This window comes from Melanotaenia boesemani, chromosome 10 (assembly GCF_017639745.1).
Source record: "Melanotaenia boesemani isolate fMelBoe1 chromosome 10, fMelBoe1.pri, whole genome shotgun sequence".
Lineage (NCBI taxonomy): Eukaryota > Metazoa > Chordata > Actinopteri > Atheriniformes > Melanotaeniidae > Melanotaenia > Melanotaenia boesemani.
The window spans coordinates 32,027,094-32,043,193 of NC_055691.1; the positions used below are offsets into that span (position 1 = coordinate 32,027,094).

At 36.2% G+C, this 16,100-nt stretch overlaps 1 protein-coding gene across 1 annotated transcript; it reads left to right on the plus strand.

The window, feature by feature from the left end:
• Positions 1-615: 615 nt before the first annotated feature.
• Positions 616-13,842, plus strand: cd44b (CD44 molecule (Indian blood group) b). The gene is made up of 8 exons (XM_041998124.1): positions 616-1,032; positions 8,659-8,824; positions 9,201-9,343; positions 9,501-9,566; positions 10,567-10,986; positions 11,621-11,698; positions 11,852-11,930; positions 12,063-13,842. Exons 1-8 carry the CDS (start codon positions 966-968, stop codon positions 12,274-12,276), a joined length of 1,233 nt encoding a protein of 410 aa, XP_041854058.1. The 5' UTR covers positions 616-965; the 3' UTR covers positions 12,277-13,842.
• The last annotated feature ends 2,258 nt before the right edge of the window (positions 13,843-16,100 follow it).

Consider the following 16,100-nt stretch of genomic DNA (forward strand, 5'->3'; position numbering starts at 1 on the left):
ACCTGATAAAGTGAAATGTTAAACCCAGAGTAAGAACAGAGGCAACTTTCTCATGATGGAAGAGCAAGCTCTGGCTGTTAAGATATTTGAGACAACATGGTGCTCTTATCCAGCTTGAGAGGGTACTAATGGATTTTTTTTTTTTGTCATTTCTACCGTGTATAGAGTTGATCTAGCATCTGTTTGCTGTAAATAAAAGTCAGTGATCAGAAAATCTTCAAAGCAGAGGATGCAGAAAAAAATTGTGCAACTTTCTAGAGTATTTTGGTGGCTTGAGATCACTCTGACACAGACTGACATCGACCTTGAAAGGAACAAAGACAAGAAGCTGGATAAACTGACTAAGTAGAGAGGAAACAGAACAAAAGACCAGGTGGACTCTGAAAACGTTGCTGTCAAGAGCATGAATGAAGGAAATGGGGGTGGCAAGATGTGGTTGAAATGAGGTGAGGAAGAAGCAAGATGAGCAAAAGAAGGCAGACTGAAGGAGAGATCGCTTTTTTATCTGTTGCAAACTGTAGAGGCAGGAAGAGGAGAGAGAAAGTGCATGAGAGGGGAAAAAAAGAGTCTGTATGAGGTGGGGCGGGAGGGGAGGTGGGGCAAGTGTGGGAGAGGCAGAAGGGTGTGTGCGCACATGAACCGCTCTTCCCCTTCTATGTGGGTGCCACTAGCTACTGTGTCTCTCCAGCAGAGAATAGGAAAGTTGAGGCAAAATTTGACTCAGCACCATCAACTTCCAAACACCCAGAGCAGACTCTGATTTCTCTTTTTTTGTTTTTTACTATTTTTTCCATTTTTTTATTTCTTCTCTACTCATTTACTCTTTCCTATTTTTTTCCACACACACTCAAACACACACCAACTATCCCTCGTGGTACTCTAGAAGGAGGAAGACAGGACTAAAGCAGAACTGTTATACGCCTTTACTTCTACCTGCTCCGCCATTACCAGACGCTTTGCCCAGGATGTGGACTTTTCTGTTGGGGGTCATCTTTGGATTACTGGCCTCCTCCAGGTCGGACCAGCTTCAAGGTGAGGAGATTGTGCCTTTGACTGACGGATAGCTCTTTGTGCTGGGATATTTTTTTCCTCTTGTGCATAAATTGTGCCTGTGTGACTGGCAACTCTTCTTTGTTATCAGTCTTAGGACCAGACAGTGATTTATTTGTTTTTTTGTGTTTTTTTCCTCTTGAGCCTTGTTGAGCACATAAGTGAGCGCTCATGTAAAGAGAAGCCGGTGAAAGAAAGAAGGCTGTGCTCTGCTGAGCCTGCTGCTTGTAGAATGGATGAGTGGATGCCGGCAAGAGAGCATGTGCTACACCAGCGCAGACAGGCTTACTGTATGTCTGGCAGTCTGAGACGCCTGATAGACACAAAGAGGACAGGCGCTCATGCTCACTTTCTGTCTCATACACAAGCTGGCAAATCAATGTTTATCAGAGTAATGAGTGTAGTAATACAGAGGGATTTTCTTCAAGCTGAAACAGAAAAATTTCACCATTTTTTTTTTTTCCTTTTCCACCACATTTAATGCTTTAGTCTGTGTTACAAAGGATGTTCCCCAGTTGGTCTTTCTCCCTTTAATGTCTCCTTCTTACCCTTTGTCTCATTCTAACATGTGATTTCTGTCTGAAGGTTTTGATTGGATTTGTTGCTTGAAGCGATATGTCTCCAGAGGTGTAGTTGGTTCTGAATCAAGAAAGTCTAGGGATTATCTGGCTGATTCCCTGAGGAGCTGGTGGTTGGGTTGTTCACAAAGACTTCCCTCTGGCACTGCGCCAAAAAACAATCAGTATCAAGCTATAAATATGACCAGTATTTAAAGGCAAATAAAGAAGTATTTTGGCATTTAACATGCAGTGCATGAAGAAAAAAGGATAGAGAGTGCTGGACCCCCACCCCTTTCCTTTAGCTCTAATTTTTCTAAACCTGTGTTTGTCCCTTAAGCCTTCATTTCTTTGTGAGGTGTGAGCTTTGTGCGTGTGCATGTATCTTAGAGCTGTGCACGAGTGTTTACAATAGTTGGTGTCTGGCAGCTAAAGTGCTCCATGGTGGTTATTGCTCATCCAGGTCTAGATGTAGTCCTTGAACTAAACCTTTTGCCCTGAAGCACTTCATTAATAGCACAACTTGTGGCCAAGCCAGGCTTCAAAATCTGAAAAGAGATTTTTTTTTTTAAATATAGTCTGGAAGATAATGAATAATTCTGTACGGAAAAAAAATGTAAAATAATCATAAAAATGTATCTGTAATATATTTATAAATGGAACTACAATATAATGTGTTTTCTTCAGCAGTTACAGAATTTGTTTTAGTTGTTTTAATTTAGATATTTCTACAGGTCCATTAAAAGGATCACAGTAGACCTTTTGATGTGAACAAATCTGAATGTTTGATAATGACATATTTGGTATAAAATAAGCAAATTTTAAAATTTGACCATTTGTAAATGTCTCGTGTTAATCACTGAGTAAAAAGCTGATCAGAATAAAGATATGCAAAGCTTATAAACCTGTCAGTTACAGATTTTTAAACTTAATCTCTGTTATATTTTTCATTTCCTGTTATGCATATCAGAGACATACAGCAATAAAAGACTAAGTCATTTATACTTTAAACACACCTTCTTGGTCTCTTAAACTCACATATTCTAGCCACCCAGACTATTGCACTTTTTGCTAACATGTCCTTGGTTTAGCGACCCCTCCTGCATGCTCCCGTGTCATGTTTCAAGGTGAGGGGTGTAAGAGGCCCCACAGACTGGGTCCTTACAAAGAAGGCTTGTGCCTGCATGGGCTCTGAGTACTTCCAAACACGTGTTTGCCTCCTCTACCAGTGTGCCCTCTGCAACCAACCACCCACCCTGAAGCTGCATCTGGACCAGTATCTTGTATGACTTCTGTCCTTTGCTAAATTTCTGTCCAACAGTGTTAATTGAATTGACCTTAAATGGTGCATTCTTCTTTTTCTAGACTTTCTCCATTAATTTAAATCTTTTTAAACAACAAAAAAAACTTATAAAAATCTTTCTGGTAGTGTCAGCATCCCTGACTGTAATCCACCAGTCTCCACCACACATTTGTGCTGCTAGTTAAACATAATTATTTTGTCAAATAGTTTTGATGAAATAAAGATATTTTCTCCTCCTTTTGCATTTATTACATAAAAAACATTGATATCACACTTGCAGAGCTGGACACAAATCATGGAACTAAAACTTAAGATTTTCATGGCTTTAAATGTGCCTTGATAATTGAACTGAACTTTAACACAAACAACTCATGACTTTACTTAGATTTTATCATTATGGATGACATTTTGACATATGCTTTAATTTACATAAACACCATAACACATTGACACTTTGGTTAGCATAAATGAATTACGATGCTTCTTGGATAGCATATAAAAATACATCAAAGTTAGGCCTCAAATACACTCTTTTTACAATGCCACTGAAGGATGCAGTTTATTTAAATATATAAAATATATAGTTTCATTTTGTGATGACTGAATTGGCCATTCAATCATATCTTGCACTATGACAGAAAAAACATTAGTTGTACTACATCCACTTTTGCTTGATATTTAAGATACACATAGCCAATGCTCAATTATATTAATCTCATAACTGTGCATCATTATGGAGGTAGGAAACTCGCTATTACATTGCATACACAGCAATTTATTACATTCACTACAGAGCATTTTACCATCACACAGGATTTGCTATTATAACTCTGTCCATTGAAAATTAATGATACCTACTAGAATGCTGTGCACACAGTGTAGATTAAATGTCTCAGACAGCCAGTTTACCTAAAACTGATTCCTAGCAAGATTATGTGATGGCCAGCAGTAGTACAACATCACTACTTTTCCATGAAAAAAATGCAGTTTAATCAAATCCTATTGTGTTTGGTTAAGAAAGAGTTAAACTCTTTTAATATAAGTACTGATACTACAGTTTAACATTGTTACATGTATCAAAATACATGTTGTCATTCATGAGCCATGACTGACAGTTTTTGTCAGACTATATGCAATAAAGTCAGAATTTCAGCATTGTGCAGCAGCAGCTGGTCATTGTATGTATGTATTTTTTTTAATTTATTTATTTAAAGCAATAAAAGCTTGATAACTGTCAAGTCAGATCATTTTTTAAGATTATTATATCAGCTAGTGTTCTTGATGGTTTGGTCTTTATGTGGCTTCACTTTTTTGCTGTAAAGAAACTCTGTAATATACTGCATTTGTTCCATTTCTTCAAAACACAGTAGTGCTTTGCGAAAGGAGACAAAATTCTTACAACCACAACAGTGTTCTGAAGTGGACAAAATATTAGTATAATATGCAGGATGGGCACATGACCTTAATGCAGTTGTTTGCTCAAGGATAATTATTAGTTCACGTTGACATTCCACTCTGAGTAGAAATGACCTTATGAAAAGTGAGACTTTGAGCATGAATGTAATCATGTACTATCATGGTGACACATCAAAAGCATAACTTCATCTTTGTCAGGATATACAGTAATCATACAACTTTGTAGGTTTAATTGTCAAAGCTGCATTGACTGGTTACAGCTCCTGCTATGAGATTGGGTTGAAATTCAAGTGAATGCAACTAATGAGCGATAAAACATGGTTAATACTACCACTTCGACAACAAAATGAGGTCAGTTCAATTGATCAAACAAATAATATATGAAAAGTAACCTCAGATCTACTGTTTCAGATCTACATTTGAATTGATTTCGTTTGATCTAACAAAGAAATTAGAGGGATATTGATTCTAAACTGCTTAGGGACCCCCAATAACCAAAATTTTAACTTCAAATTTGGACTATGATTCCTCTTAAATCAGTCATGGAAAACATTACAACAAATGTGCTGTAGGCAGAAAATAAATTGAAAATTCTGCACAATATGCTGGTTATGCTGACAAAATCCACCAACCTAAGACCATTTGCAGTAGAGGAAATATTTCAGCATGCCAGTTGTGTTACACTTATATTTCCCAATCATAATGTTTGAAACAGAGCTGCAGGTCAAGTATCTTATCACAGATAATCGATTTGAATGAACTGTAACCGTCTTTTAATTTTATGAGAGAGAAAGAATGTCAGCCTGTTCTATCTAAAAAAATAACAAACAAAAAAAATTGCCTGTTATCAACAGTGGGAGGTGTAGAAGATGGAGGTTAAATAAGAAATCTCACTGTAAAGACAACATCAGTGCAAGTCCTTGTTGTGACCTTCAGGCAGTAGGCTATGAGTTTTTATACTTTTATGTGTGGGCAAACACATTTTTTACATTTAATTTTAGATCTCATGTTTCACTTGTTCTACTAGCCTGATAGACGATTGTTGTGACTCCACTGTTGTGAAGGGAAAGATGCATCTGCTAATAAAGCAGCTTCTCTTGAGTATAATAATGCATGAAGCATTGCAAGTGTTATGGCAACAAGGTCTTCCTCCAAAACCAGCTGGTGAACTATAGCTAACAGTATGTCACAGTAGCAGTGGGACATACACAGTAGCTTCTCTGTTCAACCATGACATTCCTAACCTCATGATATTTTCATCAGAACATTTTCAGCAAAACATGTCTGGGAAAGACAAAAGAGGATGTAGAAAAGAGGATGAAACATAAGCCAAAGCTGTATGTGTTATTAATCTTAATATAAATATTGTTCTACTTGCTCTCTTGCTGTGGCACATGCTGTCATGGTTCTATAAAACCATAAAAAATTTATTAGACAACCAAGTTTTGTTTTTGTTTTTTTGTTTTTTTAGAGCGTGCGCTTCTGTGAGCTGCCTGCTTGTCTACACACATGTATGCAGGGGGTAAATTGTACTTTATTGCTGGCATAGAAAAGACAATCAGAGAATAATGAAAGAAAACAAGACAGAAAGAGAGAGTGGGGTTAGAAGAAAGTGATGTAAGAGTGTAGACTCATGCTTGTCAATTACTTCTAGTGCAGCTGGAGATTTTGGCAAGACCCTGCATTAAAGCTCCCTTTCTTTCAGGCTCTGCATCCAGACTTTGCAGTCTCCTTGGTTTCAGCTCCATTAGGTGACAATGAAGCTTTTGGGGGAGTCAGTGCCTAGGCATAACAGGCCTCTGGACTGTATAAAGACACTCACAGTCATTCTCTCTGCATACTAATGAATACTCTTCAGGTTCATGGCGGCCTTCTTTTCAGCCTGCTGATGGTGAGCTGTGCTTCCTTTGATCTCCCTGGGGCTGGTTTGCAAGGCTGTTGTCTGTTTTATTTCCCTGCTCTGTGACGGACACAGTCCCATGTGCTTTACAATGCCGTTACTGAAACTGGCTCTTATTGCCCAACTACCACAAACTAAAGAAAGCTCAGCTTACTGATTTGTTAAAGCTCTGTTTGCTCATTTTAGTAGAAAATAAGAAGGTGACTTTGTCTTTTCCTGAAACTAACCACAAAATTTCTGGGCTATCATATAAAACATCCAAAAATAGCATCATTCTATTTGATTTCTGACAAATACACATAGTACTTATGCTGTGCTGGAATTTCAGTAAATTTCTTACACATTGTAAGCATGACAGAAAATGACTTTTTCTTTTTTGCATAATTGTCTTTAACAAGCTTTTCCTTAAATTGATTAAATTAAATAAATTGATTTGCACAGAATGAGCAAAATATTTGTGTGACAGCAAGCTGATTTTTTTCTGCTGATCTTCAAAGCTTTAAAAGTTAAAATTTCAGGAAGTGTGTTCTTGTTTCCTGTCTGGTGTTCTGGTGAATCTGTCACCATGGTAGCAAAGAAACAAACAAACAATAAAAGCAAATATGTTTCATTTCCTTTCTTTTTGCATTCACAAGGAAGATGTCAGTGGAGTTTAATCTGACATCTCTGGTGCAGAGATGAGAAACTTAAGAGAATCTTTAAATAAATAAATAAAAATAAGAATAGAAATAACATCCCTGTAGGTTTTTCTGATCAAATTTGCAGTGTGTTCATAAGAAGCATGTTTGGGCCATCTATATGATTTCCCATGAAATATACATTCAAAATAGATTGTTTCGATTTGGCTGCCACAGAATTTCTTTTTTTATTCACTAAACTTTTTGTTGTTTTCCTTTTCTGTGTACAAGACTGCATCAAGATCTCCGTGGAGAAAGTCATGAGTAAATAATCAGCACAATGGCTGCAGGGTTAGAGTTGCAAGAATCTTTCCTGTTGCTGCCGTTCTTCTTATTTTCAATACAAAATTTCACCTGCTTTATAATAAGAAAGCACTCATCTGTTTAAATTATTTCTCTATATTTTTTCTTTTTTCAATATCAGCCATTGCCGTCTTTTGCAGAGTCCATGTGTGTGCAGCACAAGTGGCATTTTGAAATATGAGATACAAGAGTGCATGGAAGCTCACCAGCTCATCTGCTATTTACTAAGCAAATTTTGCATTTCTGGCAAGCTTAAACAAATAAGCTCAACAGAGGTTAAGGCACAGTGTGCACCAGTCTCCAAATTTAGTTGTGCACTGATCTAAACTACACTACAATGTGAAAAAGTGCACAACTGGATGAATGATTGTTTTTTTTTCTTATAAAACCCAAATGTTGCTCTTATTATTGATTTATTTGACTTTTTTCATAGTAGAGAATGCTTTTATTAGCTTTTCACACAAACAGGAACATTACTTTACTACTTCTGCAGAACAGCATACACATTCATCCATCCAGTTCCTGCTTCATCCGTCTTTATGTAGTTGGGAATTACAATTGAATACACATGCTAAGACAATAATAAACCTCTGTATTAGTAAGCCTTTTGTTTTCAACCAGCTGAAGCACTTTAGAGGTACACTTATGACTGAAACAACATCACTCTTCCCAGTTTGTTCACTGCAAATGCTCTGTGATGATCTAAAATACAATTCCACATTGTGTGGCTTAGCAGGTCATTCATTACCATTTGATGGTTTTAACAAAAAAAGGTTAGATACTTTCAAAGCTCTCAGTCGCAATGAAAACACTATTTATTTATCATGCTGCAGTCCACTGTTAAACCAACTATTGAGCTGGCACCACATGGCTGAAAGAGGATGCACCTGCTCACAGCCGGGTTTGTGGTAATGTCACTAAACCCAGAGTTGTGCACTTCATGATGTTTGGAAATGAAACTTAAGAAAGTTTTTTACAAGCCGCAGTGTTGGGTGCGTCTTATTTGAAGCATGAATATATATATATGTATGTACTATGTTGGGTTTGGGGTGTAAGTACTGTTGTGGTAAAGGTGGTGGTGTCCTAGATGTGTAAATTTCAGAATATTAAAAAGTAAATACTGATAAACCTATATATATATGTATATATATATATATATATATATATATATATATATATATATATATATATATATATATATATATATATACCTGTTTGACAATGTATGATTTTTAAATGGTTCAGTTAACACAGACCTGATGTTCTGTGGACCCCACCATTGTTCTATTTGATCAAAAATAATCTATTTGTATTCTTCAGTCGTCTAAAATCTAAATTTTACGTTTCTACTATGTTTCTTTATGCACTGACTGGAACATTTACACACATCAGTGCCAAAATAATAAATGACTGTTCCTTATGTTTTACATTTCTTTTTATTATTGTTTGTAGTGAATTCCCGCAGCTGCAGCTTTGCTGGCGTGTTCATCTCTGAGGGAGCAGGCCGTCACTCACTGGACTTCAACATGTCAGCAAAGGTGTGTGAGCAGCTAGACAGCACCATGGCAAGTCCAAACCAAATCCAGCTGGCCTATGAGAAAAAAATGGAAACCTGCAGGTAAAACTACAATTAATTCTTCTTTAATTAATAGTCCAAAATGTTTGAGGAGTGTTTTTTTTTTATGCTTAATAAAAAATATTGTATTGTACTTTTGAGCTGCAAGTTCCTGACTTCCTCCTTCTCTTTTGGATCCTCTTTTATTTCTAAAATGGTTTAGTACTGTATGTGATGAAATCCCACAGTGGATTTAACCAAATCATTGCAGTTTCAGTAATCTAACGGCCTTCACTTTCTCAATTCCACTTCATTCTTGTCTGTGCAACGAGAGACTTTGTTTTCCTGTGTGACTCAAAGTGATTGTACATAGCAACAAGCAGACGGACTGTGTTTTATATCAAAAAATCCTAAAAATAATGTTGCTGTGTCCATTCAGGAAAGGTTGGATGAATAATGGGAGCGTCGCCATCCTCAGACAGAAGGCTCATGAAAACTGTGCAAAGAACTTGACTGGGTTAATTATGTCTTCCAATCTGAATTATACAGATCTCTTCGATGTCTACTGCTATGATGAAAAAGGTGACTTCATCATTATTAAATAATCAACACCACTTTTTCTGAGCAATCAAATGCTGGTTAACAAATTGTCATATGAACTTAGAGCTGGCAGTGCATCAACCTTCTGATTTGTTTTTAAACTTTGATGATGTCCTCCTCCTGTTTCCTCTCTTGCTAGATGGACCTGGGAAGAACTGTAGTAAGAAATTCATCTTCACTGAACCATTACAGGCAGATGCACCAGGTCAGTACATGAAGCACATTAACCCTCTCCTTCCTATATTATAATAAAAATAAAATAAAATTAAACGAGAGGAAAACTTCACCAGATGACATCGCCTCTATTGTCTCCCTGAAACTGGTTCTTGGTGAATAAGAATACTGCTGGGTCAGGTGATGTATTACATCCAGGAGTAATACAGAAAATGTCACATTTCCAGACACTAGTTTTTTTAATTACTCCACCAGTTTAATTACTCCAGCAGTTCTCATGCCGGGTTATTGGAGCAGTGGCTTATGTGGTAGAGCAGGTTGTCCAGTAACTGGAAGGTCAAATATTGTATGAATGAATGATGGTGTATGAATGTATTTATTTGGTGGTTGGAGAGGACGTTGGTGTGGATTGACTGCCATGTTTCCATCTGTCTGCCTTAGGATAGCTGTGGCTGCACATATCACTTACAATCACCAAGTATGAATGAATGAATACTGGATTCACTGTAAAGTGCTGCGGGCGCCTTAAAAAGTGTTATATAAATCTTGTTCATTATTATTATCTGATTGCATATGAACCCCAAAATAAACACAGGATTTACTAAATTATGATTTGTGAATGCATAGAGATAACAATAGTTTTATTATAATAACTATATGGGATAATGCACACAATAATAAAGGAATACCAAATAACAGAAGCAGGGCATGATTCATTTCATAGTTCACACATAAGCCAGCCACAGTAAAATAACATTTAATGTGGTTCTAATATAAGTATTTTTTTTAATCAAGCTGTAAAAATTAACCACATATTATTTTTAACAGTCTGAACATGAGTCATCCAGGATTATTGTGTAAGTTTGTATATAAATTAAACAGTAATGTTAATGTGATAAGAATATACTGTAATTAGATGTAATTATAAAATGAAAATAGAATTTGAGCAGCCAGTTTCAAAGAAAAGCAGTCTCACAAAAGATATTCAAAGTTATGTTTGGCTATAATTTCCATAATTATTCTTCAAACAGCTGAGACTTCACCACAGCCCCAGACTCCAACTGCAACAGAAACTCCAGAATCACAGTCTGAGAACACTCCCGATACCGAGACTGACAACTTTAATACGATCCGTCAGGAAGAGGAAGGAGAAGAGGAGGTGGGGGGAAAACACACAACTACACCAGCAATCATCATTTTTTCCGAGGAACCAAAAGTCAGCACTGAGGTTCCTGATGAAGGGAGCCCCCTTGGAGGGAATGACAACGGTACCCTGGATCCCCTTTTCACTGATAAGGAGCTCGATCAAGATGCTGGATCTGGGATGCACCCTCTGTCTGAGGAGGAAGGAGCTGCTCCACTGTCCACTGTTAGGGTACCAGAAATAACACAACGTCCCATGGAAAGAGAGAAAGAGACTGAGAAGCCTGTGGAAGAAATCAAAGCAGAGTGTAAGTACAACACCTAAACTGCTGCAACTAAATGCTAAAGAAAGCTGGTATATACAGTATTTGAGAAAATTTGAGTAACATATACAGATAGCATCATAGTCCAAGCATAAAAGCCATACAATACATAAACATAAAAAAATCCAGCTTATTGTCATTCATTTTTTAAATGCATTAAATGCAAATATTAATTCTAGCATGTGCACATCTAAAAGTCTAGTTATTATAAAAGGTAATCTATGAGTTGATGTGTGCTTATATTGCATGAAAACAGGCTCTAATAAACATAACACATCATGACATCAGTTGCAACAGGTTTCAGGAGAACAGAAGTAACTTTGAGAACATAGGACGCCCCCTTGTGTTAGATGAACACAAGTCAATTTGCAATCTCTTTTAAGATGAAATTAGACACAAAAAGAAGATATTAGGAGTAAGAAAGTGAGAAGTATCTCTCTGTGTTGCCTGATTTCATGGAGAGAGGGAAATATAAATATAATTTAAACAATTTAAAATAAAATGCAAAGTTAATATGTTTATTTTTGACAGAGACTTAACTTCTGGCTTTAATATGTTAGTGAACTGCTTGTATTTAAGATGATTTAAGTGGATATGTTTTCCTTTTATTTTTATGCAGTTCCACAACAAGAACATAATGACCAGGGACGGGTCCTGGGCCCTGTGAACGAGCAGCCGGAGAGCAACAGTTCATCAAGTGAGAACTTCACATATAACCTCACACACCCTGAAATACATGGTTACCACAGTCAAACAATCCCCTGTTGAATAAAGCACTCTTTCAAATTTTCTTTTCTTTTTTTTCTCATTTCTGAGTTTTAATCAAATCCACTCATATTTCTCCTTTTAGACTGGCTGGTAATTATTGGAGTGATTGTGGCAGTTGCTGCTATTCTTCTTATATGTGCAGCTGTCGCAAAAAGAAAAAGGTATGTCTGACTGCTGTGACACTCCTGGTATTTTCATTTTACTTTTTTCCTTTTCTCGACAGTTGTTTATCACATATTTATCTACAGATTGAACTGAATCAGTGGTAAATAGATGTGAATGTTCTTTTGCAGCTGGTGCGGCAGGCAACAAACCCTGATGATCACAGCCAAGGAAGGAGGCGAAGGGAACGGGACAGCAGCAGCAGCATCCAGCTCCCACAACCAGGACACAGAGCAGGAAATGGTGACCCTCATGAACAAGGAGAATATCCAGGAGAATGGCAACACAGAGGAGTTCACTGTCATCACACTAGAGGAGTCACCAGATAAAGACCAGCAAGCATGAGAGGGTTGAGAGTAGACAGAGGAGGGAAGGAGCTGGTGAGGGGCAGTTAGGAGAGTAGACAGGTTAAGATTTGAGCTTCAATAAAACTGGGGTTATAAACTGCTTTTATAGGCCAACACTGAATAACTGAGAAAGGGTGTGTGAGTGTGTTATTTAGAGATTTTGTCTGAGGTAAACAGTACAGTATAAAAACTGTTACCTCTCAGTGGGACCAGGTCCGTTACATCAGCATGTGCAGCATCTTGTTTGTATGCTTAGTTAGGTCTAAAAGGAGGTCACCCGGATGTGGGAATGTTTTTTTTTTTTTTATTTTATGTCAGCTTATGAATTTATATGTTTTTTTTAAATATAACAATGGCAACGTTTAGGCTTCAAAAGATGGGTCTGGGAAGATTTGTGAAGAAAGTATTGGTGACAAATTCACAAATTTTCCTTCTCTTATAGATTAAGATAATCCTAAAACTTTGAGTTGTTTGGCTTAGATGGCAAATAATAAATCAAAATTATTTTATCTGAGATTTTAAGAGAACAATAACTGGTGTCCAGTATTTTTTATGTTGTTGTTACCTGCATATTTCAGACTTTGCCTGTGGACAGAATTTTCCAATTTAAAAAAAGCTAGCAAGGTCACTTTCTTAAACAATGACGCTTTGATTCTCTTTTTCTCATATCTGTATATAATGTATATCTTTAAAGCTGCCAGTGCTTTTTGTTATTTGGTAGGAGGGGGCTTTGTCCCTTTCAAGTGAAGGAACGTGTCTTTGTTTGAGTCTTATTTAATAAGAGATTTTACCTCAGAGGTAAATGTTTCTGAATGGATTTTGTAATAGTCAAAGTGAAGTGTATATTTAATATGAATCAGCTTAATGTTTAAATTCCAAAATTGTGCAATTTATACACCACTGACATGAGTAAATATTATGTTATGGTTGGGAATATGATTTATCTTGAGGTAATCCTGAAGAAAAGAACAATTAAAATGATGATTTGCTGTATACATATTATATGTATATGCTGACAATGAAAAAAATAATGATTGAAAGAAAGATTTGCATTACATCTCTGGCACATTAATCATTTTTAAGGCAAATTTAAGCTCAGTTATGATGTGACTAAAGGAGGTTTTGTTGTTGAAACTGGACTAAACAGTACGTCCCATAATGGGGGACTCGAATGCTGTAAACCCCCCGCAATGTTAAAGGCTTCTTCATGAGAAAAAAACACTGTATATTCCCTGAGAGATGGGAAGTGATGAATGAAGCGTGTGAAAAGAGACAAAGAGTGTGTGCTTGCTCAAATCATGTGTGGCATTGCTCTTAACATTCGAACTTGTAAACAAAATACTGCGGTTTTTTCTACTGATCTTCTCGTAGGCTGAATGTATCATACATTGTGTCATGTCAATGCTATTCCCTGTGTGACAGCTAATTTTTCTCTTTTTTGTGCCTGATTATCACCATGAAACTCAACTATATACAGTTACTGCAAGAACCTTTTCCTACTTGTTCCATTTTTTTCTCTGCTTTTAGGAAACATAGCAAAATGAAATAAATCAGTATAGATGAAGATATGCTGGGACATGATGTTCTCTCACTAATTAGTCTGTGTGTGTGAAGAAAAAAAAAATCAGCGAATGAATGACATGATGAAGAAAGAGGAAGTGAGGTTTCCATGGCATCAGGTTCGGGATGCGAGAACACGTTATAGTGGGAAACAAATAATGAGACAAAGACAGCCATTTCTGGAGATATGGATGGCTTTTTTTCCCAGTTTTACCATGCATGCTAATGTCATCAAACTAACTAACTAATAAGAGAAACAGCTGTTTTTTAATGCAGGCATTTATTATAGCGTGCACTTAACTCATTGAACGCTTTCTTGAAACTACACATGTGATGCTGCTGTCAAAATTATTTGTGAGTTTTATATGTTGAAAGAATTTTTTTTATTAACATTTTAAACATTTTGTAATTTTATTAATCACTTATCATTTTTAAGGAATTTTCATGAGAAGGTTACACCTCACTTTATCTCTGCTTCTTCCACCATTAAAAAAAAGAGAGAGAGAGAGAGAGAGAGAGAGAGAGAGAGAGAGAGAGAGAGAGAGAGAGAACTAATTTCCCATTACCAGCTCACTGGTGATGTTCAGCTGCAACCTTCCTGTGCAGAGTTGTTCTTGAGTGATTGGTTCTTCTTTCCACAGCTTAAAAACATGCACTGTAGGATAACTGTTTTTTTTTTAAATGGTCAAAGTCACTATGTGATGTGCTAACAACCTAACTGGAGCATTCCCCACCTCACCCCAGCCCACTGTAAAACATAAGGTAGTGTTTATATTGGATAAATGAAATATCTCTTACTGGAGTGCTAATTGTTTCCAGTAGCATGCTCTCTGTTGTAAACACAATTGATATTTAACTGGTAAAAATGAGGCAGTAGAAAGTTAAACATTTGAAGGTTAAATGTACTTGTGTATTCTGGAGTATTTTGACAAAAACTACATCATTGTCAGTGTCTGGGTGTCTATGCTTTTTGAAAGAAATAGTATGATTCTTTCACATTCAAAGTTTAAGCAGAGCAATATTGAAGCACTCCATAAAAAAGGTCTATTCAACCCTCAGATGGGTTTTTCTTTATTTAGAAAGGTTGTGGATTGGCTTTTTATAAGTAAAACTGGGAAAAAAAACTGAGCTTAATTGTCTAAGTTATATTTTAAGGTTTTATAGGCAATGGTGAACAGTCAAGCAGCAATATCAGGAGACAGATATCACAATTTAGCCAAAATATGACTTAGGCAATTATGCTATAAGGCTAATGATAATTAATTTAGAAGCATTGGTGTGCCAGCAAGTATGAGATTAATGTAGGCAACCAGTCTGAAAGAACAGGCAGAAGAAGATGACTCTGAAAGATCTCTGCCCCCACCAAACACCCATTCAAAAAGCATCAACCATTTATGAAATATTGATTCATTTCAGTCAGAGTACTGGTGATCCAATAGATAGATAACAGGCCATGAAGGGATGTAAATTTGTTCAATCTATCTAAATCTCCATCTGTTTGGTCACTGCTGGGTCCAAAATGTCTAAGACGACAGCCAAGACTAAAATGACTACATCAAACCAATATTTCTTGTACTTAGGCTAAGCAGCATGTTACTGTTACAGCTGGTGAATATACAGTAGCTAAACCGATTTTATACTATTTTTTTCTTTAGTTTATATATATATATATATATATATATATATATATATATATATATATATATATATATATATATATGTGTGTATACATACATACATGTTGTACTTCCCCCCAATCTTTTTGCCCTCTGGACAGTGTTACCAAAGCAGACCACAAAGGCCTAATCAGATACCATACTATGTGACAACACCTTTGCTGTGTTTTTTTTTTTTATTTATTTATTTCAATCACAGGGACCTAAAACTTTGCCAAGCATTTTATTGGATGCAAAATTATTAAATGTTCACAACTGCAGATTTATTATTTTTCTTTCCTTAGAAATGGCAGCGGCTAACATAAATATTTGGATAATCTTATCTATATCATGTTAAAGGGAAGCTAACTGCCCTTCTATGTGCTTATATGTTTAAAAACATCCCCTATACCTTTGGAGATGTCAAGTAAATATTTTCCCAAATTTCCCAAAAAATATATTTTAAAAACAAACCAAAGAGAGATCAGGCAGAATGTAGTTATGAATCAACATTTATTAGTTATATTTGTATATGTACACCAAAGGTACAACACTTATTGATATGTAGAAACAGATTTTCATGTATACCATGGACCAAGGAAATTAT

What these genes read in the sequence shown, in the direction of transcription:
- cd44b (XM_041998124.1), top strand. Translation starts at nt 966, where the DNA reads ATGTGGACTTTTCTGTTGGGGGTCATCTTTGGATTACTGGCCTCCTCC. An exon ending in CAGGTCGGACCAGCTTCAAG is followed by an intron (nt 1,033 to 8,658) that starts GTGAGGAGATTG and finishes TATTGTTTGTAG; the next exon opens with TGAATTCCCGCAGCTGCAGC. An exon ending in ATTACAGGCAGATGCACCAG is followed by an intron (nt 9,567 to 10,566) that starts GTCAGTACATGA and finishes TTCTTCAAACAG; the next exon opens with CTGAGACTTCACCACAGCCC.